The sequence below is a fragment of the Callospermophilus lateralis genome, chromosome 2 (genome assembly GCF_048772815.1).
Source record: "Callospermophilus lateralis isolate mCalLat2 chromosome 2, mCalLat2.hap1, whole genome shotgun sequence".
In the NCBI taxonomy this organism is placed as follows: Eukaryota; Metazoa; Chordata; class Mammalia; order Rodentia; family Sciuridae; genus Callospermophilus; species Callospermophilus lateralis.
Genome location: NC_135306.1, coordinates 159,245,470 through 159,272,740, shown reverse-complemented (window position 1 = coordinate 159,272,740; position 27,271 = coordinate 159,245,470). Strand labels below are relative to the sequence as shown.

The 27,271-nt window shown below is 34.7% G+C and overlaps 1 protein-coding gene across 1 annotated transcript in view; it reads right to left on the bottom strand.

Moving 5' to 3' along the window:
- Ipo7 (importin 7) overlaps positions 1-27,271 on the bottom strand; it is a 58,248-nt gene that overhangs the window by 17,567 nt on the left and 13,410 nt on the right. The window contains exons 2-12 of the mRNA XM_076846850.2: positions 21,653-21,734; positions 19,299-19,452; positions 17,953-18,111; positions 13,289-13,445; positions 10,950-11,039; positions 7,259-7,353; positions 7,062-7,146; positions 4,763-4,897; positions 3,806-3,905; positions 2,908-2,984; positions 2,643-2,759 (exon numbers count right to left, since the gene is read on the bottom strand). Of these exons, the coding sequence (XP_076702965.1) occupies positions 2,643-2,759; positions 2,908-2,984; positions 3,806-3,905; positions 4,763-4,897; positions 7,062-7,146; positions 7,259-7,353; positions 10,950-11,039; positions 13,289-13,445; positions 17,953-18,111; positions 19,299-19,452; positions 21,653-21,734 (1,251 nt within the window). The remainder of the gene's footprint in view (positions 1-2,642; positions 2,760-2,907; positions 2,985-3,805; positions 3,906-4,762; positions 4,898-7,061; positions 7,147-7,258; positions 7,354-10,949; positions 11,040-13,288; positions 13,446-17,952; positions 18,112-19,298; positions 19,453-21,652; positions 21,735-27,271) is intronic.

The following is a 27,271-nucleotide window of genomic DNA, read 5'->3' as shown; positions in this document are numbered from 1 at the left end:
AAGAATTCCTTGAACTGAACATTAAAGAATAAGTGGGAAAACTTATAAAATTATCTACAACAATATTAATTTCTTGGATTTGTTAATTGTGCCATGCCTATATAAAATGTAACCATAAAAGGCATAGTAGGTAAAACAAAAAATGTGATGAATTCAGTGGAGCAAGGTTCCTGGTAGTAGGGAAGTTACAATTACTCAATGTTTACATACATCTGGAGTAGATTTACTAACTTCAAAGGAAAAACAAAATGTAGATCTTGTTTATGATGTCATATACAATGTATATAATTGAGTTCAGGTTTCTAAACACAAACTAATCTGATTTGTTACTCTTTACCACAATATTTGTGACAAAATCATGAGGTGCCTAGCCTGCAAATGGATGTTTCATGTTTGCAAATTGTCCTAAAGATCCATAAATTTTAGAAGAAAAACATTCTTTAACAACTATCCTGCAATATGTACAGAATAAACCTCAACCTGATGTAGTTGCCACACCAGTAATCCCAGCAATTCAGGAGGGTGAGGCAAGAAGACTGCAAGTTCTAGCCTGGATAACAGTGAAATCCAGTCTCAAAGAAAATAGAAAGGGCTGGGGATCACAGCCAGTAGTAAAGCATCCCTGGGTTCAAACCCCAGTATGCCAGTAGCTAGTGGGTATATGGGCACAAAAACCTCATGTGAAAACAAATATCTTCAACACAAGCAAGGAGAGAAAATGTAGATAAATTGGATATAGTATCAAAATCCTATAGAGATATTAAAGGACATCACGAAGGGAGATAGATGTGGTGGCCCAGACATATAAATCCAGCTGCCAAGAGGTTGACTAAGGAGGATCCCAAGTTCCAGGTCATCCTGGAAACAGAGCAAGACTGTCTCAAATTAAAGAAAAAAGGATGGCCAAATTTTAAAAAAGTAAGATCAGAAGTAGAGTATCCATGGATTCAATCCCCCGTATCACAAAGGTTGTTTAAAAAAAAAAAAAAAAAGGACACCATCCAGGAAATGAAAAGATAACCTAAGAAACAGAAGAACATATTTGCAAATCATATTCATAAAACAGCATATTTTTATAGAATCTATATTGATAATATCTACTCTAAGCAACTACTCTAAGCCAATAAACCAAAATCTAAACTCTATCTATAAACCATAATTTTGTTTTTGTATCTCAGTTGATCATGAAAGCTAATAGAGCATTTACACAGGCAAAAATAAATAAGCAAGCAAGCAAGCAAGCAAGGGTCTAGTATTTAAGATCTCTAATCAATCAATGGTAAAAAACAAATGACCTGGACTAGGGTTATGGCTCAATCGTAGAGCACTTGCATGAGGCACTGGGTTCAATCCTCAACACATTAAAAAAAAAAAAACAACAACAAAAAAACCCCCCACAAAAACCCTAAACAAAATAAAGGTACTGTGTTCATGTAAAACTAAAAATATTTTTTTAAAAAATGATCCAATTAAAAGGGGGAGGGAGGGTTGGGGCTGAGGCTCAGTGGAGAGCACTAGCATAGCAAGTGTGAGGCCCTGGGTTCGATCCTCAGCACCATATAAAAATAAATAAAATAAAGGTGTTTAAAAAGATGTAAGTATGATACATAAAAATAAATAAATAAATAAAAGGAAAGAGGGAAATATGATTTGAATAGACATTTCTCCAAACTGGATATACAAATGGCCAATAAAGATTCTCATACTGGGCTGGGGATGTGACTCAAGCAGTAACGCGCTTACCTGGCATGCGCAGGGCGCTGGGTTCGATCCTCAGCACCACATAAAATAAAATAAAGATGTTGTGTCCACCCAAAACTGACAAATAAAATTAAAATTAAAAAATTCTCTCTGTTTAAAAAAGAAAAAAAGATTCTCATACTATTAGCCGTCAGGAACATGGAAATCAAAACCATGATGACATGTCATTTCCCATTAACTAAACTGGCATAATAAAAAATATAAGTACTGGTAAGAATGTGGAAAAATGAAAACCTTCATACAGTGCTGGTAGAAACATAAAATGCTATACCCACTTTGGAAAAGAATCCTGTGGTTTCTCAACTATGACCACCAATTTAAACTCCTAGGTACATACCCCAAAGAAATGAAAACCTGTATCCCCATAGAAAATTGTACACAAATATTCATAGCACTTTTCATAATATTCAAGAAGTGGAAACAAAGCAAATGTTCACCAACTAATGAATGAACAAATGAAATGCAAAATTTCAACAAAATGTACCAACAAAAAGAACTGACAAATGCTACATTATGAACCTTGCAAATATACAAAATGAAAGAAAACACTCCAACGGCCATACATTACACCTCCATTTATATGAAATATCCAGAACAAATCCAGATGCAATTGTACACAAAGAGCAGCATACAGCTAGGAGGTTTGGGATGAAATGAGGAAAGACTGCTAATGTCCACATGGTTTCTTTTGGGATTGATGAAAATGTTTGAAATTATCCAAGGGTAATGATTATATAATTCTCTGAATATAACTAAAAACCACTGAACTGTACATTTTAAATGGGCAAACTGCATCATATGTTTACTGTACCTCAATAAACGAGTTAATTTAAATGAACTACCTGCATAAGACACACATTCAAAAAAAAAAAAACAAATACCTTCAGAAGTATTTCAGCTAAAGAGCCAATCATATGTAAGGCTCCATCTTTTTTTCGAGGATCAGCATTTGGTTCTGTAAGAATTTGGTAACAAAATCCCATAGTCTTCTGTAGTACCTAGATTGAGAGATAAGTAATACTTTACTCCAATACTCCTTAAAAATACACTTAACAAACGTCTAACATGTCTGGCATTTGTAACTGAGTATATCTGAACAGATTTTAGGTACTGTAGCAAAAGTTATCTGCAAAGTAAGTAACTTACCTCTTTCCTCTTACTACAGGCTGTAAATAAAAGTGTTTGGGCAGCAGTGGTAGGAGAGATGAAATCTTCAAATACATCTGGAAAACAAATTTGAAATTACAACAGAAAACAATAATTTTAATTTCATCAAAAAACATTTTCAGGGATGGGGTTGTACCTCAGTGGTAGAGCGCTTGCCTAGAATGTGTTAGGCACTAGGTTCAAATCTCAGTATCACATTAAATAAATAAATAAAGGTCCATTGACAACTAAAAAAATTTCTTTTTAAATTTCATAATAATAAACAATTTATAGGTTATGCTGTGTAAAAAGGGCATTTAAAATTTTCTATATCTGATATAAAGTAAATAAGAAAATTAATCTTAATCTTTTTAAACAAATTAAATGGTAACACACCTAATTCTCCTAAAAAATTCTTTCACACAAAACACTACGGGAATTTTCAAAATAGGGTTGGCAAAAGTACAGAGTATTCTGGTAGGAAAAAGGACAAAAACTCAACATTAGCCAAATTATAATTCTTTAGTTTTATGCAGGAAGTACATGTTACTCCAGGTTTCAGTATGCATCTTTTTAATTCCCTCACATATTATGACTGACATTGGATCCAAAAGCACAGGTTAGACACTTAGTGTTAAGGAGTAATCTTCACTATCTAACAGTTTTGGCATGTGTCAGAAGCACATGCAATCCTCATAACTAAATAATTTAACACTTCTACAATTTATGTCTCCTAAAAATAAAAATTATCATGTTATAATTAATGAATCATCTTAAGAATGGATAAACTGTTGTTTGAAAGAACCAAAGATGAGGCTATAACATCACTTAGGTTTGCTACAGATAATCACTAACTTTTACTATTGACATATTGTTTCTAAAAATTAAAACTCCTCACCAAATTTCATGCGTATATATTCATAAGGGTCTTCTTGCCAAAGTTCCTCATCAGCATCTGTATAGCACATCAATGGAAAAATAACATCTTGGATAATGCCCTGCAAATTAAAAATTAAGAAAAGTAATAGCCTTCAGCTTTCAAATTTCAACTGACAAATCTCCTTTAAGTACTAAAAAAAATAAATAACTATGTTGTGTGTGTATGTGTGTTTATTTTGGTACCAGGGACTTAACCCAAGGGCACTTAACCACTGACTCACATCCCCAAGGCTTTTCAATTTTTCAAGGTCTTGCTAAGTTGCTTAGGGCCTCACTTATTTGCTGAGGCTGGCCTCAAACTTACAATCCTCCTGTCTCAAACTCCAGACAGGATGGGATTATGAGTATGTGCCAAATATGACTCGAATTTTATTTTCTTGTACTGGGGATTGAACCCAGGAGTGCTTTACCACTGAGCCATATCCCCAGTCCTTTCTTGATTTTGAGATAGGATCTTACTAATTGCCAAGGCTGCCCTTAAAGTTAGGATCCTTCTGCCTTTGCCTTCCTGAGATTACATGCATGCACCACAATACTTGGTGTGTTTTAAAGTTTAATCCAAACTTTACTAATGCATTTCCAGATCAACTACAAGTTTTTACCTTTTCTGTAAGAAGTGATTATAAAATAAGACATGCATATATAGGTACACATTAAGTATTCTGAAGGAATTCAATATGAAATTTTAAGTCTCTGAAATCCTATAGCTGTAAAAACAAATAAACAAATAAATTACTTATAGAAGGTCAGCCAATTATCCTGGAAAACAATCTCTCCTTTTACTAGTATACAATCAAAATAATCAACAGAACTACAATAGGAAAAAAAATTTAAAAACACAAATTTTCAAACTTTGTGGAAATTAATGTTATTTCTATTATATTTATGAAAAGCATTGCAGGTACAAAACTATTACTTGTATATGAGGCTTCAGGTTCTTCCAAGTAAGGGCATGGGAAACTCCTTGGTTTATATAATTTAATGTCTGTTGTAAAACTCGAGGAGCCATGTATTGCTTCTCCTTGTACTGATATAACACCTTCAATAAAACCTTTGGGGGGAAAAAAAAGTTCCATCAAAAACTGAAGTTCAAATAAAAATTTTAACCACTTATGAAATAAAATAATCTGACATTATTTCTTTACCTTCGCATTTCTGGGGATTGAACTACGGGCCTCACACATACTAGACAAGTGTTCTAGCACTAAGCAACATCTCAGCCCAATATGACATTTACCTTAATGTCCAGATCATCAGTAAAACTAACATCCAAATTCATTTAATAAGTAATAATTTTTGAAATTATGTGAAGAAACACATTTACTCCCAAGGCATTTATTTCATAAACAAATTTGAGCAAGAATATATCAAAGGCCTAGTTTCTGATTCAGTATACAATGAAAAACATATGCTGCCTACTGAATTACCACAATATTCTGAGATAGCCTTGTCTTATTGAGCATCTTCTAGGAAAACCTACCAAACCACTCACCTATTTAACTGTGGTCAAGAGTTCTAACTCTAATTGATATTTCACAACACCAATTTTCATTATGATTCAGACTTCTGTGAATCCTAAGAAGATCCTCATCAGAGGACCCAACAGATTAAAGCTATTTCATAATAATGCCAAAATACTATATGCCCTTCTTTTTAAACTGGGCTGACATTTGCATCAATCAACTAAAGTTCCTGATACCTAAAAGAATCAAGGAAGTAGCACTAAACCACATACATGTAGAACAAGTTTTCCTTAAGAATGTCTCTGATGAACCAGAAAAAATTATAATTACTAAATTATTAAATCAGAAAGTACCCATAGAGATCACCTGCCATGTTACAAAGCAAAGTACAAAGGTAGGAAGAAAAGCTATTTGAGACTGAAGGGCAAACTAAAATAATTACTCATTGCATGAAAGACTATTTTATGATAGAAAGAACTAAAAAACAAATTACGGTTATTAGACTTGTGCATATGGCAGAATTTTCTCTAAAATAAACAAAATAATCCTGTCACTTAAAAGAAAATAACTGAAAACATGCTACTGTTTAAATTTCAGTTTTCAAGCAAAAATTAGAATTCTAGGCATCCTGGATTCACCACCATTAGCTTGAGAGCTTTACAATAGAAATGATAAGACTAGTGGTGATATTAACAAGCATGGTTTCTTTTGAAATTGTACAGTGAGGTGATGACATTTGCAAAGCCTGCACTAACTCAATGAATAAACACTTTTCAAATGCCAAGTCCAAGATGTTATAAAATCACGTGTAAATAAGAGACTCAGACTGCAATATACACCAAAATATTTTAATGGAAAATGTTCACTGTTAAAAAGTTTGTTATTGTTGTTTTGGGTCCTGAGGATTAAACTCAGGGTGCTATAACACTGAGCTACAGTTCCCAGACCTGTCTAAGTACTGAGACAGGGTCTCACTAAGTTGCCTCCCTAAATTACTGAGACTAGCGCTGATCTTGTGATCCTTCTCTCAGCCTGAGATTATAAAAGTGTACCACCACACCCAGCCACTTTAGAAACTCCATATTGCAATGAACTTGGAAAAAATGTGTAGTCAAATTTTGGTGAGATTTTAAAGAATTTCCATAATTATCTGAAGTCTATTACACTTCCATTTTTCAACTTCATACCTGTGAGGCCAATATTTTGTTTTTAATGTCAACCATAGTGAATTAACACAGACTGAATACAGAAGCAGGTAAATATCTAGGTCTTTTCTATTAAAGATATTATGAAAAAAAAATGTGTAAGAAACAATAAGTCCTCTTTCTAAAACATTTTCATTTTGGAAAGCAGCTATTTTTTACTGTATAGACAAATTTTTAAATTAAAATGTAATAATGGATGTTGTTGGATCTTGCCCAGCCTGGTCTTGAATTTCTGGACTCAAGTGATCTTTTTGCCTTTTCTTTCCAAGTCACAGGAACCATAGGTGTATGCTATCATGCCCCACTTATCTATTCAATTTTGTTTTCAATTATAATGATATGATATCAGTAAGTACAACCCTGTAAATTTTAAAGATCAGTAATTTTTAAAGATCAGAAAGAAGTCCTCAGACCAAAAAAATGTTTGAGAATTGCTATAGGGTTCAAACATGCAGCCTTCAGATGAAAAGAAAACTAGAAATAAGCAAGACAGAAATTAACTTTAAAGTAAAATATTTCTACTTAGGAAAACTTATCTGAGACTTACTTGTTGGACACCAACGGCAAATGCTTTCAGAAATACTTCGGCAAATTCATTATATTCCTTGGAAACATTGCCAGGACTTCCATATCTAACAGAACATTAACATGCCCATTATTTCTTTATAATCTTTAAAATCTGCACTTATAAAAACAAAAGCTTTAAAAAATAAATTGAAATCACCAAATCAGAGAAAAGCTTACCTTTCAAAAAGTCTTGCTAAAATATGTAAAGCCCACTTCTTACATTTCCACCATGGTAACTCAGGTCTATCATCTTCTTCAACTTGAAGAGTTTCCTTTAAAGAAATATTTATTTAATGTTAATAAAAGATAATACTATCTTCAAGGAAAAGCTTGTGCATGTGCTTCTAATGCTGGCTTTTTGCAATAGATCAGACTTGAGAAAGTACTGACCCCTATTTTAATCTAAAGGCTTTTAAAAACTCTTATAGACAATTAAAATCAACAATTTTAGCCATGATCTTAATCATATAGTCAAGCCAATGAAAATAGTATCTTTTTTAAAAAATTGTTTTAGTTGTCAATGGACTGATTTTATTTACTTATATGTGGGGTTGAGAATCAAACCCAATGCCTTGAACATGCTACGCAAGTGCTCTACCACTAAGCTACAACCCCAGCCCAGACAATAGTATCTTAATCAAAACAGAATAGCAGGGCTCAGTAGTGCACACCTGGAATTGCAGCTGCTCTGGAGGCTGAGGCAGGAAGATTGCAAGTTCAAAGCCAGCCTCAGTAAAAAGTGAGGCGCTAAGCAATTCAGTGAGACCCTGTCTCTAAATAAAATACCAACGAGGGTTGGGATGTGGCTCAGTGGTCAAATGACCCTGAGTTCAATCCCCAGTACCCTCCCCTTACCTGCCCCACAAAAAAAAAAAAAAAAAAAAAATCAGAATAGTTCATAATGGGAAGGACATAAGAGACTCCATTTCCAAAATCTAGTTTTGGATATCAGTATAGATAAACAATGTTTTATGTATGAAAATATTCACAATACTATTCATAATAGCAAAAAAATGCAAAGAACCTAATTATTTACTAATAAGGTAATGTTTAATCACATCACTTTCATAAGACTACTATTCAACCATTCAAATAATGAGCTGCTACACCGATCTAATAGAAAAATAAGGGGCTGGGGGATGTGGCTCCAGCGGTAGCGCGCTCGCCTGGCATGCATGCGGCCCGGGTTCGATCCTCAGCACCACATACCACATATAAAACAAAGATGTTGTGTCCGCCGAAAACTAGAAAATGAATATTAAAGAATTCTCTCTCTCAAAAAAAGAAAAATAAAGAACAGAAGAAGCTGTCATATACTGACAGAGAGTACAATGCTACAACCACTTTGAAAGTCATTTTGGAAATTACTAAAAAAGTCTTAAATATGTTCATTGTGGTTCTATCCAAAATACTTATATGCGAAAACCATCCTGATTATCTATCAACATGAGAACATATCATAAATTGAGGTATATCTACACAAAGGGATAATATTTTACAGCAAATAAACAATCTCCTATACAATATGAATGAATCTCACTAATATATTAAGCAAAAGAAGAAACATAAGATTACTTGTAATATCAAGAAATAAATATACAGGGCTGGGGTTGTGGCTCAGTGGTAGAATGCTTGCCTACCATGCATGAGGCACTAGGTTCAATCCTCAGCACCACATAAAAATAAAGATATTGTGTCCACCTAAAACTAAAAAAATAAATATTTTAGGGCTGTGGCACAGTGGTAGAGCACTCGCCTACCATGCATGAGGCACTGGGTTCGATCCTCAGCACCACATAAATGTAAAATAAAGATATTGTGTCCACCTAAAACTAAAAAGAAATAAATATTTTTTTAAAAAGAAATATACAAGACAGAAGCTGGGGTTGTGGCTCAGCGGTAGAGCGCTCGTCTAGCACGTGCAAGGCCCTGGGGTCGATCTTCAGCACCACATAAAAATAAATCAAATAAAGGTATAGTATTCAATTACTTCTAAAAAAAGAAAAAGAAAAAAGAAATATACAAGGCAAAAATCAATAACAGATGATAAGAACCAGCCATGAACAAACATTCTGGGGTGACTGTTATACTGATCATACAACTGAAATAACCCACTTAAATATTTACTTATAATCTGGTGAATGTTACTGAATATAAATTATACCACAAAAAAGTGTAAAATATATAAGACATTTTAGTTATATTTTGTACCAATTAAAAATACATACCAACCTGATTTCCTATGGAGGGGGGAAAATATTTTATCTTCTGCATGGATTCAAATCTTTAAAAAAGAAATCTAGTTGAATATAATGTCAGAAGCCTCTAACCCCAGCAATTTAAGAGGCTAATGCAGGAGGACTGTAAGTTCAAGGCTGCAACTTACTGAGGCCTTAAGAACTCAGTGAAACTCTATCTCAAAATGAAAAAAAAACATATGTAGCTCAGTAGTGGAGTGCCCCTGGGTTCAAACCCCAGTACTGGGAGGAGTGGGGGGGACTACCACACACACATAAAAATTTAAATAAGGACTGGGAATATAGCTCAGTGGAAAAGTGTCTGCTTGGCATAGCTGTGACCCTGGGTTCAATCCCAGTACAGGGGAAAAAATAAGTAAACTGCAAAATAAGAACCTAGTCTTCTTTAGGCAATTATTAAACATCCCACTAAGAAGGTACATGATTGTCCCATACTAAGTTTAATATAAAAGCCAGAAGGATTATTTTGAGGACCAAATAAGCAAATTATATAACAGAACCTAAAACATACTAATTGTTCAGGAGAAACTTGTATTTACAAGTTGTATTTACTTTCTATGACACTAGATTATTCAGTTGAGTGAAACTGGCCAAATCATATTGTTACATTATATACATGTATAAATATGTAGCAACAAATCCCACCACTATGTGCAGTTATAATACACCAATAAAAAATGTGGAAAATAGGGCTGGGGATGTGGCTCAAGTGGTAGCGCGCTCGCCTGGCATGCGTGCGGCCCGGGTTCAATCCTCAGCACCACATACAAAGATGTTGTATTCACCGAAAACTAAAAAATAAATATTAAAAATTCTCTCTCACTCTCTCTTTAAAAAAAAAATGTGGAAAATAAAAATTAGATTATATAAAAATATTATGGTAATTTTAAAACTTATGATAAAATGTAAAATGTAACAACTCTGTACCAAAACCCACTATGTTAAACATGGTAAATGGATATATTTTATGGCATAAATTATAATTTTTTAAAAATAATGTAAGTACAATGTCTTGACAACTTGTGAATCAGGTTTTCCCTCTGTCCAGAGATGTTTGACAAATTACTGGGCTAAAATCCAGCCATAAAGGTGAGGGGTCGGGTGGAAGGCAGTACTAAACTATACCTCTATCTCTTTTAAAAATTCTTTATTTTAAAATAGGATGTCAACTGCATTGTTGAGGCTGGCCTCAAACTTGTCATACTACTGTCTCAGCCTCCCAAGTCACTATGATTATAGGCTTGCATCACCACACCCAGCTAATCCTAAATTCATTTAGTTAAGAAGAGAGAAGTTGGGCTGGCATGTAGCTCAGTGGTAAACTGTTTGCCAAGAATGTTCAAACCCCAGTACCATAAAACAGAGAAATTAAGAAACAGAAAAATTAGAATGAAATAAGCAAATACACACAAGCACTTAACCAATAATATATGAAATAACCTTTCACAATTTACTTAGTATACATATAAACAAAAGAAATCCATGTATCTAGAAAAAACTGCATCATGAATTACAGAAGTTCATAAACAATGTTATAGGAACTATCAGTGAAAATCCAAGAGATTATTAAATATTTATGTTTTGTAATATAATAACATATAGAAACTTACATTAGGAACATCCCTGTTCACAACGGTCTTCAAAATTTCTATCCATTCTGTCAGGTTCTGTTGGTTTATCAGCTCAAGTGGCAGTGTATACTAAATAAAAATCAGGAATTAATATTTTTAAATCTTTCTAAAGAAAATTCTACTATTCCACTTCCATTTACTCTTCACACAATACCATGTAAAAGTATTTATTTGTTTAACAGAAGGGGGGCTACCAGGGATTGAACTCAGGGGCACTCAACCACTGAGTCACATCCCCAACCCATTTTTGTATTTTATTTATAGTCAGGATCTCAATGAGTTGCTTAGCACCTCACTGTTGCTGAGGTTGGCTGTGAACTCATGATCCTCCTGCCTCAGCTGCCTGAGCTGCTGAGATTACAGGCATGGGCCACCATACCCTGCTTGTAGGAGTATTTCATTGAATCAATGTATTCCCATTAGTACATAAGTAAATTTCTTTGATTATTTATCTATAATGGAAAATACTGGCAGTGACCATGGGCATCCTTATCTTGTTCCAACTTCCTGGGATTGAATCTTATATTCATATATAAGTATGATATTTACTGTAAATTTCTAGTAAATACCTTTTATCAAGTTAAGGAAATTTCTATTTACAATTCAAACAGTTTTTTGTTTTTGTTTTTTTTAAAGCAGGAATTGTTATTTAATTTTATCAAGTGCTTTTCTCTGGGATCCCCAAGGATAATTACAGGTCTGTCTCTCTCTTAATGAGGTAATCGCAAAAATTAATTTCTTATTGCTCATTCATTCTTCCATCCCTGGTATACATCCTTTCAGTAGGCTGATAAAATAAATATCCTATTTAGGATTTTAAGGCATCTATTTTCACAAGTGAGACATTTTGATATAAGGATGTGCTAAGCTAAGAGAATGAGTTGGGAAGATAACATACTTCTTTTGTCCTATGTTCTGATAATTTTCAAGGATTATTTTAATCTAAAATTATGATCATACCAGCTAGGAAAATATGAAAAGTCTACAGCTTAAATGCCATTCAAGTGGCATTTAACTGAAGAATTATGTAAGGAAGATCCAGACTGGGAGATGATTAGAATATCTTAAAGACCTAGAAAGCCAGGTGTACATGCCCATAATCCCAGCTATTCAGGAAGCAGAAACAGGAGGATCACAAGTTTGAGGCCAGCCCCTGTGACTCAGAAAGACCCTATCTCAAAAATAAAAAATAAAAAGAACTGGGATGTAGTTCAATCCCACAGTACCACAAAAAAACAAAACAAAAATCAACTACATCTTAGGAGAGGTGTAATCACAAGTCTTAAGATTTTTAATAATGGTATGACTTGAACCAAAAGATCCTGATAAGATGCAACAACATGACACAAAAAAGCAGAACTTGAATTTTAAGAATCTATTTTAAAAGTAATTACATTCCACTGACAATACAAATTCAACCAATACCATAGTGGGTTATTTTGTATTCAAGGAAGATTAAGAACAATATTATACAAAAAATATTTTTTAACTGTAATCAAGTCATATGTTTTAGACTCATGAATTATTTTTGTTGTTGTTTTTAAGATGGAGTCTTGCTATGTTCTCCAGGGTGGTCTCAAACTCCTGGGCTTGAAGGTCTTCCCACCTCAGCATCCAGAGTGCTGGGACTGCAGGCATGCATCCACACCAAGTTAGACTCAAATTTTTCTTCTTCTTCTTTTTAAAAATATACTTAGTTTTTAGTTGTAGGTGAACACAATACATCTATTTATTTGTTTGTTTGTTTGTTTGTTTGTTTATTTTTAATGTGGTGCTGAGGATCGAACCCAGTGCCTCACGTGTGGTAGGCAAACGCTCTACTACTGAGCCACAACCCCAGGCCAGTAATGGTGATGCTCTCTATATACCCAGCTAGTTAGACGGCTAAGGAAAAAGGATGACTTTAACCCATGAGTTCAAGACCAATGCAGACATCAGAGCAAGAATTTATGACCCTGGGAAAAAAATAAATAAATAAAGACTACTTTTGTAGTGCTGAACACTTTTAAGAGAACTTGAGATTATTTATGTACGCTGCTAATTAGGCTTTATCCTTTTAATACTGGCAAGTATAATCTTACTAGCAAATCATCCATTGAATCATTATTTATATACTCATATTCTTCAAAATTTTTTAAAATTATTTTTTATTGTATTTATTTTTATGTGGTGCTAAGGATTGAATCCAGTGCCTCACACATGTCCAGCAAGCACCTTGAGTGACTGACTGAGTTACAGGCCCAGCCCAAATTTCTTTAATTTTTAATGTGATAAGTGTAGACTGACTTTATATATAAAATCTACATTATACAAATTACCTGAACAAGAGCATAGAAGATCTTGAATATCTGTTTCTGGATTAGGACAGATTGATCAGATTGATCAGAAAGAAGCTGGATAAAGCGATCCTTTAGAACTGGCAAGAAATGCTGCATTGCTGCTACCAAGGGACTCCGCTCTTCTGGTTTCTTGTACCTGTGGATAGGAATACAAACTAATTCTGTAAGAATTTATTTCCTCAATTTATGTATACATAAAAACTACCTGTTTTTCTACACAAATATAAGAAAATGCTTTCTAATCCATCTAGAAAAAGAAAAAAACCTATTCTGGAACAAAACCACAAACAAAAGCAACTTGAATAAAACCTCAAAAACAGAATATCTAATATAGACTGAACATTTATAATGAGGTCAATAATATTCAAGTCCCCCATTAGTAGTCTCCCTTTTAGAATTGAGAGAAATGAGTCCCTGAAGTTAAATATCTTTCCCAGTATTACACATGGAGGCATAAATCTAACCAAATGAGATCCAAATCACTATATAGTCTCTAAGTGTGAATACTGGTACAAATAAGGAGCTACAACAAACTAACTGAAACAGTAGTAGCTGATGAATAAACAAAAACAATTAAATTTTACCATCAGGAAGTTTTTCACATTACAAACAAAATTAAGGCAGAAATGGCATGTACAAAGCAGAAAATAAATGTCTAAAAGCATTCATTGTTAAACCAGAAGTTCTACCATCCATGTGGCAACAAAAAAATACTCAACAAACTATACACAATCTTCATTTATCCCATTTGGGGTCAATATTCACATATTTTTTCAGCAGATATATAATATGTTGGACTACTGGGTGCTACTGTGTACCAGTATTATTTAACTAGTATGATGACCTTATTACCTTTCTAAAATCCAAAAAATTCTGAATTCCACTTTGTTCTAGGGATTATGGGTAAACAATTGCTGACCTACTTGGGACATTTCTGTATATATTACTTATCATTTTAACAAAATTTTTAAAAGATATGTTAGTTTATTTTTTAAAAATCAAATAATCATTTTATAGGTTAAAATTATAGAAATGAAATTCAAGTTTCTATTACTAAGGATACATCAAGGAAACTAGATTTGTAAAATACAAATTACTGGTTATGGAATTAATAACCAAAGCTTGTCTTTTTGGAATACATGATTATTTTAAATTGCTTTAAAATAGTTCTCATCAATGGTCCCAGTTTTATTTGTTTGTACCCTTCTTCTCTCAGAGAAAATCTATTTACAAATTAAACATCTGAGCCAGGCTCAGTGGCTCACACTTGTAATCCCAGTAACTCAGGAAGCTCAGGCCCAAGTATCAAGTTCAAGGCCAGTCTCAGAAATTTAGTGGTCGATCCTGTCTCAAAAAAAAACATCTGGGAGTGTATATAGTTCAGTGATAAATACCACTGGGTTCAAACCCAGTACCAAAAAAAGAATTGAATATCTGAGTACATTTTTTAAAAGTAAATGAAGATTCTTTTTTTTATAAGGTATATTCTTTGTTTCTATTTGGGTGACATGAGAACCAAGATAAATTTTCAAAGAAATGTTCAGTACTGAGGCTGGGGATGTGGCTCAAGCAGTAGCGCGCTCGCCTGGCATGTGTGCAACCAGGGTTCGATCCTCATACAAACAAAGATGTTGTGTCCACCAATAACTAAAAAATAAATATTAAAAAATTCTCTCTCTCTCTCTCTCTTAAAAAAAAAGAGGGGCTCTTTAAAAAAAAAAAAAAAGAAAAAAAGAAATGTTCAGTACTGGGATGTATATAACTCAGTGGTACAGTGCTTGCCTTGCATGTGTCAGACCCTGGATTTGGATCTCCAACCGAGAGAAAGAGACAGAGAGAAAAGAAAGAGGGGAAGGAAGGAAACAAAGAAGGGAAGAAGGCAGGCAGAAAGCTAACAAAGAAAGATCCGGGCTCAGGGTGCATGCCTGTAATCTCAGTGATCCCCACAAATAGGAGACAGACGGACACAGGAAGATTAGAAACTGAGAAAGAAAGCATGTGGGGGGGGCCCTCTGAGAATGTAGCTCAGTGTTAGAGCTCCCCTGAGTTCAATTCCCAGTATCACCAAAATTAAGATTCACATTAATGCTTGGTAAGGCTATTTACAAAACTCATAACTCAGGGCTAGTGCTGTAGCTCAGTGGTGGCACACTTAGCTAGCACTTGTGAGGCACTGGATTCAATCCTCGGCACCACAGAAAAATAAATAAATAATAAGTAATAAATAAATAAATAAATAGGATGCTGTGTCCACCTACAACTAAAAAACTAACAAAACTGAAAACTCATTTTACACATTATTTTAACATCCTAAGAAATTATACTCAGCATATATTTAAAAAGGATTACCTATACCTTTGAGTCGATAAAACGGCAACATTTTATGAAAGAAAGCCATTTGCACTCTCTAGTCTGACTACACAAACTATAAATGTCTATAGACAAAACTTTCTTTTAATAAAAGAAAACTATACTATGCAGCACTCTCCACTTATCCATCCCAGATGACTGTGAATGTGAATACTCATGCCATGTTAGAATTTCTTCTCTGCTACCTCCCCTCACTGTGCTAAATAATGGTCTAGAAGTTGGGAGGTAGTAGAAAACAAATTTTTTAAAAATCTTTTTTTAATTGTTGATATATCTCTATTTTATTTATTTATATGTGATAGTGAGAATCGAACCCAATGCCTCACACATGCCAGGCAAGTGCGGTACCACTGAATGACAGCCCCAGCCCCTAGAAAGTAAATTTTAATGCCAAACATGTAATTTCCCTCCAAGGCCTGAAAATTCCTGAAAATGTGAAAATGTGACACTGATACAAGTCTACTATCACTTTTCTGTTCATAAACTATTCAATGCTTCCTCAGTATCTAAAAGATCACATCCAGGGCTGAGGTTTTGGCTCAGTGGTAGATCACCTGCTTAGCACATGCAAGTCCCTGGGTTCAATGTTCAGCACCACATAAAAATAAATAAATAAATAATAAAGGTATTGTGTCAAACTACAATTAAAAAATAAATATTAAAAAAAAAAATCACGGGGCTGGGGATGTGGCTCAAGCGGTAGCGCGCTTGCCTGGCATGCATGCGACCCGGGTTCGATCCTAAGCACCACATACAAACAAAGATGTTGTGTCCGCCGATAACTAAAAAACAAAATTCTAAAAAAAAAAAAAAAAAAAAATCACATCCATATTTTCTTTTGTCATATAAAACCTTATTTAATATGGTCCCAATTTACTAGTCCAAACTATTATTCCCAACCTTTCATAAGAAACTATGCATACTATTAAGTGATTTCCTTTCTATCCATTTAATACAGTGTCTCATTTCCACCTCTGCATCTTTCTTTGTTCATACTACTCACTTCAGTGTGACATGCCTTCCTCTTCAAATGCTCTTTGTGCTCCTTCAACAGACAAGCAACTCCTGAGAATCTATGCTCCTGAAGGCCACCAAATTCAAGTATCTCCATGAATTTTCTTAGAACCTCATCAGTCCACACAGATCCCTTCTGAATACCTGAGTTCCATAAACACTGCCTAAAAAAAACCTGGACTTCTAGTATTGTAGCAGCCTCCTATATTTCCCACTTGAAAATGCCTATCAAATTCCCTCCTGCTAAGATTTTAAAACAGGAGAGACTTGAGCCTCCTCAATGACAACTGACAGCTTATCATTGTTATTCTCTCTGATTTTAGTCACTCACTTACCAGAACTACAACAACTGGCATTCTGACAGAGGTTGGAGCAACAGCTGGAACATTCCTTAGCAGGAAGATGGGCAGCTAGTGGGAACACAAGAAAACACCAGCACCAGTGCTGTAAATGGTATATTTTCTCTACTGCTCAGAACAACAGCAGCAGTTTATCAGCTACTTTGAAATGGGAATCAAAAATGGTACTGGAGGCTAACTACAACTCCTAGATTTGGAGGTATCACAAAGGCATCTGTGTAGCTGTTAGGACTGGAAATAAAATCACCATCATAGAATTCAAAAAGCCTTCCTCATAATTTTTCCACATCAAGACTTTCAATTGCCTACCAATTTTACTACTGTTACCATATGCTTAAAGGAAAGCCCCTTCAACATTTCGCTTAGCACTATTAGTGCTATACCTTAACTTACAAGGTTGTTTTTTTTTTTTTCTGATTTCTAAACCCATACGTAAAATGATTTCTTAACCAGAAATATTTCTGATACTAATTACCTTACATGATTTATAATATGCTTAAATATGCAAACAGTGAAATAGCTAAGTATGAATCCCTCAATACACAAAGCTTTAAAAGGAGCCAGGTGTGGGAGGAACAGACTGTCATCCCAGCTATTCAGAAGGTTGAGGCAGGAGGATCCCAAATTTGAGGCCAACCTGGGCAACTCAGTGAGACTATCTTAAAGAAGAATAAAATACAGCTAGGATTTAACTCAGTGGCAGAGTGCTTGCCTAGCATTTACAAGGCCCTATTACCACAAAAAATAAAAAATTAAAAAAAAAAAAAAAACTAAATTAAAATTACCATTTAGTTCACTAATTTCATGAGCTATGTCAAATATAATTTTACATTTTCAAATTGGTATGTGAAATTTCAAAACTCTTCCTACTTCTTGAAATTCCATGAGAAAGACACTTACTCATAATTTTTCACCAATTGATAAAGGCAAAGGAGAATTCCTAGCCAACAAGCACTGTTATCAGATTGAAGATAAAAGCCAATCTTGTCCACAATGGCAGTCCAGCGGCTTGGATAATCATGCTTGATGATGTGATGAATGCATGTAGTAAGCTGTACCCTGTAAGTAAAAAATATATATAGTAAGAAGGAAGAAATACTAACAGATAAAATTTCACTGGCTCATAAAGGGAAAATGGGCTATTCAGACAACACCTAATTTCAAATAATCTACCTGATGTTTGTATATAGATGCAATACAAATAATTCAAAATAATAATTCAAAATAAGTCATTCATCAAAACCTATCTATTCCTACCAACTTAAAAGAAACTGAATAATTGTTATGCGTGCAGATTTTTTTAAATCCCTGAAACTAGTATCATTTAAGAACAACCACACTTGTTAAATTTTGCAAAATATAAATATATAAGAGCTTTCAGCGGGTATAGCCCATGGTAGAGTGTCTGCTTAGCTTTAGCATGTGGGAGGCCCTAAGTTCACTCCAGAACCTCAATAAAATAATAAATAGAAAAGAGCTTTCAAATATTGAAAGACTACACAATATAAAGTACATGAGCTGGGTATGGTGACACACCTATAATCCCAGCGATTTGGGAGGCTGAGGCAGGAGGATTGCAATCTGGAGGCTAGCCCCAGCAACATAGTGACACTATGTCTCAAAAAAATAAAAAGGGCTGGGGATGTGGCTCAATAGTTAAGACCCCTGAGTTCAGTCCCCAGTACCAAAATACATACATACATATAGTATATGACAGCATTTCACAGTTTTGTTGTTTTTTATTTGTTTGTTTGTTTTTTGGTACAGAGAATTAAACCAAGGACAGTCAACCACTAAATTACATCGTCAGCCCTTTTTTGTATTTTATTTAGAGAGAGGGTCTGGCTAAGTTGTTGAGGCTGGCTTTTGAACTCAGGACCCTCCTTGCCTCAGCCTCCCAAGCCACTGGTATTACAGGGATACACCACCATACCCGGCCATTTCATCTGTCAACAGGATGTTTTCCAAGTTTTACGAATGTAAAATTTAACTGTAGTAAGAAAATTAATCAAAGACACTGTCGTATAAAAACATTATTGGATAAGTTTTCTGCTATAAAAATTGCAGGTTTGCAGGCTGGGGTTATGGCTCAGCAGTAGAGCGCTCGCCTCGCATATGAAAGGCCCTGGGTTTGATCCTCAGCACCACATATAAATAAATAAAATAAAGTTAAAAAAAAAAAAAAAGGTAGGTTTGCATATTCTAAATAGACCTCCCAAAAAAAAAAGAACCTGAAAATTACATACCTGATAAGCTCAGGAGAGTGAATGATGGCTTCTACAATATTTTCTCGAATGCAGTGTCGATCTTCTTCTGGAATAGTGTAAGGGGATATATCCCCTGGTACTGTTTCTCGATCAGGCCAATACTGTGTTATCATATTTTTCAAATAGATAACACCTAAAATATGGATCAGTTTGACAAAAGAATATTTACTATGAAAGCAATGTTAATGTCCCTTTACAAAGTCCATACCTCAATTATTTCTTCCAAATCATTTTTAGTTACAAACATAAAACAAAAAAAAATTTGTATTACAAACAAAATACTACAATCAATATCGGTTTTTTGGTTTTGGTTTTGGTTTTTTTTTGGTGGTACAAGGGATTGAACTCAAGGGTATTTTACCAATGAGTTATATCCTCAGTCCTTGACATTTTATTTTGAGACAGGGTCTCCCTCAAGTTGCCCAGGCTGGCCTCAGCCTCCCAAACAGCAGGAATTATAGGCATATACTACTGTATCCAGCTTTTTTCAAGTATGTTAAAAGTTAATAATCAAAAAACAAAATTAACTCTCATTTACAGCAATTACTACTCAGTGACAGCAATAACCAACATAATTGAACACTAAATCTAAGAGAACCTGGCAAATAAACACTAGAAGCAAAACGGTTATTTTGGTGGAGGGGGGGTTACTGGGAATTGAATGCTGGGTGCCACTGAGAAATATCCCCAACCCGTTTAATATTTTATTTTGAGACAGGGTCTCATTAAGTTGTTTAGGATCCTGCTGAGTTGCTGAGGCTGGCATTGAATTTGTTGTCTTCCTGCCTCTGCCTCTTGAGGGGCTGGGATTATAGGCTTGTGCCACCATGCCCAAAATAATCAGTTTTCTATAGAATAGTTAAACTAATTTTAACAGTTTTCTAACCAAAAAAACCTGAAGACAGAAGTATCTCACACTAAAATAATTTCTAAAACTAATCTCACAAAGGTGATAAATGTATAATATAGAAAAATCATAGTAGTGGGGCTGGCTCAAGTAGTAGCGCGATCGCCTGGCATGTGTGCGGCCCGGGTTCGATCCTCGGCACCACATACAAAGATGTTGTGTCCGCCGAAAACTAAAAAATAAATATTAAAAAATTCTCTCTCTCTCTCTCCTCCCTCTTTAAAAAAAAAGAAAAGAAAAATCATAGTATATAAAGGTTCTTAAATCTATAAATCGCAAGGGTTTCAATCACACAGCACTTCAAATTCATTTTTGGGGGTGGGGTACTGGGGATTAAACTCATGGGCACTGGACCATGCAGCCACATCCCCAGCCCTATTTTGTATTTTATTTAGAGACAGAGTTTCACTGAGTTGCTTAGCACCTCACTTCTGCTAAAGCTGGCTTTGAACTCACAATTTTCCTGTCTTGGCCTCCAGAACCACTAGGATTATAGGTGAGTGCTACCTGTAATTTAAATTCATGTTGTTTTATGGAAGAATTTGCTATGCTCAAAAATGACAGATCACAGATGCCATAGTGCATTCCTGCAGCTCCAAGACTTGGGAGGCTCAGGCAAGAGGATAACAAGTTCGAGGTCAGCCTGGAGAACTTAGCAAGATCCTGTCTCAAGCCCTGGGTTCAACCCCCTAGTACAGGAGGGAAAAAAAAAAAGATGACAATTTCTTGTCAACTATTATATATTACTACCTTTGTACATCGCTATTTGATGAAGTGATCAAACTGATGTGGGAAAATTTAGGTGGCTAACAAGGTGGTGGTGGTGGTGTTTTTAACCAGCCCTTAAGCCAGGGAGGCTAGTGGGGTATGGACCACAAAAGTAGAAGAGATACAGCAAGGGAAATTATTCAAACTTAATTCCTAAATTCTGGTTCTTTGATTAGCTTTTCTTTTTTTTGAGGTTGTAGTGGGGATTGAAACCAGGGCCTTGGGCAGCACTCTACCAACTGAGCAATTCTTACTGGAAGTCCTGCACACATTGGAACAAGGACAGCTGACATTACTAGCATTTTTTAAAAAATATTTTCTAGTTGCAAATGAACACGATACATTTATTTTATTTATTTATATTTATGTGGTGCTGAGGATCGAACTATGTGCCTCATACATGTCGAGTAAGCACTCTACCAATAGTAAGCCTGAAGCCCTGGTTTCAATCCCCAACATCACCAAAAAATATCAATCAATCAATCCATCCATCCATCCTTTGAAATTGACACCAAATATCAAGACACTTGCTGTTTATTGAGGGCAAATTTGTTTTCAGGAAAATCATGAAGGGCCACCCCAAAATATTTCTGCTATTCAATTTACAAACCTTTTAAACAATATCTTTACAATCAAGAAAATAATTCAGGAAACGTACCTGCCTGTCTTACAGGTAAATCCAGTTGTTCTGACATAGTAATTTGGAGCAATGTTGAAACAAAATTCAGAGACTTGTGTGCCTACAAACAAATGGGGGAAAAAATAAACTTTTTAAAGTTTCTATAAATAAATATAATTTAAAATAACAGATCCAAAGAACTTTAATACTCTTCCATTGCTTGGCTTGTACAAAGGACTTTGTCACCTGATCCCAGATTTATTGCCCATCACTCTCCTAAACTGAACTTGAACAAATAATGACAAATCCTAAAAATGTTTGTATGTTTGCATTTGTCTGCACTGCCCTTTCCATTTCTCACAACTAGCATTCTTAACCTACATTAGTAGGAGCAACTCAAAAACAAAATGCTCTGTGATGATATCTACTTCAACGTTTCAGTAATAATTTCTTTGTATACATGTTCTGTTAAATAGCTAGACACATATTAAGTCAATAAAAATGAATAATGAATAGATTGGGATGATTCCAAGGTGCTAATAATGTTTATTTCCTGATCTGGTTGCTGTTTTATATAAGTGTGCTGTTTGTGAAAACTGTATCCTTATAAACACTTTTCTGTACATTTTATATTTCAATGGAATAGGGAAAATCAATAGCTTTAACATAATAAAAGTAAAATAAAAACTATATGATCATACTTAAATAAATATATGATAAGCAATGCAACTCACAGAAAAGACTGAAACTAAAACACACCAAAAATGCTAAAACCAGTTATCATTGAGTAATAAGAGCTACTCCTTACACATTTTCTATTTTGCAAGTTTTATATTACAATACTGAACATTCAAGTTAAATTACTTCTTGTATATTTTGCCATTTAATTCCCCTCCATTCTAACAAAATCACCACCTATAAATGTCATCTCTTTTCAGCCTGAGTTTTAGTATTTTTGTGCAGGTGTTCACATGAAATATACTGATTTTTATTTTAATTTCCTCTTTAAAGACTTTCCAAAAAAACATTCTACAAACACATTCTCACAGAGAATTTTATTGTTGAATACAAAAAAAATTTACTCCAAATTAACATCTAGAGTGATAATTATATAGTCTGAAAATTATAGTTACATGTTCTTGGTGCAGGACATTATGCAAGAAGCTGAGATACAGGACTGAATATTACACCCAAGTTCCATGACCTCATAGAAACATATAGTGTACTGAAGGAATATAAAATAATCAAACAGCTAATGGAAGAAGTAGTAGACACTACAGAAGAATCAAGTAGATGAAGGGCAGGTACTAACCCCTTTCCTGTTCTCCAACTAGATCAACACAGTAAATAACTGTCTTTAGAAACCTTTCATCAACGCCATTTATCACACCACTCATGATCTCTCTCCGCAGGCTTTCTTTGCTTATTTCCCATTCTGTTTAATCTATAAATGCTAGAACTTACCAATACCCAGTCCTATGCCATCTTTTCCAGTCTCCAGCTGATCTCATCTAATTTCTGTCTTTAAATACTATCTATATAACCAGGCATGGGGTGCACACCAATTAACCCCAGCAGCTCAGAAGGCTGAGGCAGGAGGATCACAAGTTCAACGCCAGCCTCAGCAACTTAGCAAGACCTTGTCTCTAAATAAAATATAAAAAGGGCTGGGAATATGGCTTAGTGGTTACACATCACTACTGAATTCAATACTTCCATACAAAAGATAATGAAAAATAAAAAATAACGCACGTGTGTGTCTGTGTGTGTGTGTGTGTGTGTGTGTGTGTGTGTGTATATATATATATGTATATATATAATTTATATGTTACATACATTATTTCCAACCCAGATCATTATAAAAGACTTATCTATTACACATCCCTATTTCAGTATCTAAAGCATCGTTTCTCCCATAAACTTCTATGCTACTGTCTATACTAACTCTCTTAACTTCCATCATCACATCCTTGGCAATCCTCACACTTTCCTCTCCTACTCCCAATTTAACACATCCAGTCCTAATTCTAAAATGTACATTTTAAAAATATACCCACTTTCTTCATTCCCATTGATACCAACCTAGTCCAAGTGACTACCATCCTTTTATTTATTTACTTATTTTTGTGATGATAGCAATCAAACCCAGAACTGGAGCCTTGCACATGCTAGGCAAAAGCTGTACCACTAAACTATACCCCATCTCATATCCCTCTTAAATTAACTATTCTCACTCCTAACCATTCTCCATTTATCAGCCAACCAGATTTAAACATAATCCTAGACTCTAGGCATAAGGATTCCATGTTCAAGGTCGGCCTGGGCAATTTAGCAACATCCTGTCTTAAAATAAAATATAAAAAGGGTTGCTGAGGGGCTGGGATTGTGGCTCAGCGGTAGAGTGCTCGCCTGGCACAGGCGGGACCTGGGTTCGATTCTCAGCACCATATAAAAATAAAGGCATTAGGTTGTGTCCATCTACACCTAAAAAAAATTTTTTTTAAAGGGCTGTCGTATTTCAGTGGTAAAGCATCCCTGGGTACAGCAAAAATAGAGCTGGGGTTGTGACTCAGTGGTAGAGTGCTCGCCTAGCATGCGTGAGACACTGGGTTCAATCCTCTGCACATAAAAATGAAATAAAGATATTGTGTGTTCACTTACAACTAAAAAATAAATATTTTTTTAAAAAGTACAGCAAAATAATTAATTAATTAATTAAAAATAAGATTGTAAATCAATCTCTTTTAAAAAACGTTCTATTACAATTTTTGATGCCCTTAAAAAGAAGATATTTTGCCCCCTTCGTCAGGCTCATTTAAAAAACTTTCTCTGGCTATTTTGGGTCTCTTATTTTTCCAAACAAATCTCACAATTGCTTTTTCTATTTCAATGAAGAATGACATTGGGATTTTAAAAGGAACTGCATTAAATTTGTGTAAAAACGCAAATGGCCATTTTGATAATATTAATTTGGCCTATCCAAGAACATGGGAGATCTTTCCATCTTCTAAGATCTTCTTCCATTTCTTTTAGTGTTCTGTAGATTTCATTGTAGAAATCTTTCACTTCTTTTGTTGGATTGATTCCCAAGTATTTTTTAAATACTTTTTTTTAAATAGTTGGACACCATACCTTTATTTTACTTATTTATTTTTATGTGGTGCTAAGGATCGAACCCAGCACCTCATACATGCTAGGCAAGCATTCTACCACTGACCCACAACTTCAGCCCCGATTCCCAAGTATTTTAATTTTTTTGAGGATTTATTTTTTTAAGAGACTCAGAATAACCAAACTAATCCTTAGCAAGAAGAGTGAAGCAGGTGGCATCACAATACCAGACCTTAAACTGTACTACAGAGCTACAGTAACAAAAACAGCATGGTATTGGCACAAAAACAGACATGTAGACCAATAGTACAGAACAGAAGACAGAGACAAACCCACATATACATTTATCTCATATTAGACAAAGGCACCAAAAATATACATTGGAGAAAAGATACCCTCTTTAACAAATGGTGCTGGGGGAAATGGAAATCTATATGTTGCAAAATGAAATTAAACTCCTATCTCTCACCCTGCACAAAACTCAACTCAAAGTGGATCAAGGACCTACAAATTAGACCAGACACTCTGACCTAATAGAAGAAAAAATAGGACCAAATCCAATCATGTCAGGTTAGGATCTGACTTCCTTAACAAGACTCCTAAAGCACAAGAAATAAATTCAAGAATCAATATATGGGGGCTGTGGCTGTGGCTGTGGCTGAATGGCAGAGCACTTGCCTAGCACATGTGAGGCACTGAGTTCAATCTTCAGCAACACATAAAAATAAACAAATAAAGGCATTCTGTTCATCTACAAAATAATAATAGTAATAGTAATAATAATAATAATAATAATGGAGGACAACTCCTTTGAATCACTTTTAAAAAAGAATCAATATATGGGATGGATTCAAATTAAAAAGCTTCTTCTCAGCAAAGGAAACAATAATGTGAAGAAAGAACCTACAGAATGGGAAAAAAAAACTTTACCACAAGCACCTCAGGTAGAACACTAATCTCCAGAATATACAAAGAACTCAAAAACGAAACACCAGGGGCTGGGGTTGTGACTCGGTGGCAGAGTGTCTGCCTCGCACATGTGAGGCACTGAGTTCGATCCTCAGCACCACATAAAAATAAACAAAATAAAGATATTGCGTCCATCTATAACTAAAAAAAATTTCTAAAAAATAGCACCAAAAAATACAAATAATCCAATTAATAAATGAGTTCAGGGACTGAACAGACACTTCCAGGAGATATACAATTGATCAACAAATATATGAAAAAGTGTTCAACATCTCAGAAATGCAACTCAAAACTACATTGAGATTTTACCTCACTCCAGTCAGAATGGCAGTTATCAAGATTACAAGTAGCAATAAAAGTTGGCAAGAATGTGGGGGGGAAAGGTACACTCATATATTGCTGGTGGGACTGCAAATTGGTACAGCCACTCTGGAAAGCAGTATGGAGATAGATTCCTTAGAAAACTTGGAATGGAACCACCATTTGACCCAGCTATCCCAATCTTCATCATATACCCAAAAGACTTAAATCAGCATACCACAGTGAAGCAGCCACATTAATATTTACAGCAGCTCAATTCACAATAGCTAAACTATGGAACTAACCCAGATGCTCTTCAACAGATGAATGGATAAAGAAAATGTGGTATGTATACACAGTGAAATATTACTCAGCCTTAAAGGAGAATGAAATTACAGCATTTACAGGTAAATGGATGGAGTTGAAGTATATCATGCTAAGTGAAATAAGCCAATTTACAAAAAAAAAAACAAAGGCCAAATGACATCCAGACGATAATCCATAATGGGATCGAGGCAGGGCACTAGGGAAGAATGAAGGAACTATGGATTGAACAGAGGAGAGTGAGGGGAGGGGAGTGAGTGAGAAGGATGATGGAATGAAACAGACATTATTACCCTATATATGGGTATGACTGCATGAAAAGTGTGACTCTGTATCATGTACAGCCAGAGAAATAAGAAGTTGTACTCCATTTGTGTACAATGAGTTGAGGTACATTCTGTTGTAGTATATAACTAATTAGAACAAATTTTAAAATTAAAAAAAAAAAACTTTCTCTGGGAATAGAAAAGACAGTACAATTAATCGAACATATCTTTCCTATCCTTATATATGAATACACAACCAATGTAACTCTACACTACATACAACTGCAATAATGGGATCCTAACTGAAACAAGTTATACTTAAGAATCTATATATGTGGGGCTGGGGATGTGGCTTAAGTGGTAGCGTGCTCGCCTGGCATGCGTGTGGCCCGGGTTCGATCCTTAGCACCACATACAAACAAAGATGTTGTGTCCGCCGAAAACTAAAAAATAAATATTAAAAAATTCTCTCTCTCTCTCTCTCTCTCTTAAAAAAAAAAAAGAATCTATATATGTGTAATATGTCAAAAAACACTCTACTGTCATGTGTATCTAGAAAGAACAAATAAAAATAAGTAAAATAAAAAAAAGCTTTTCCCCTGCCCTTACTTTACCATCCTTCTTTGGGTTCTTTCAATAATAAATGTCACCCCATTTCAGAGTCTTTGTACATGCTCTGAGTTTCTAC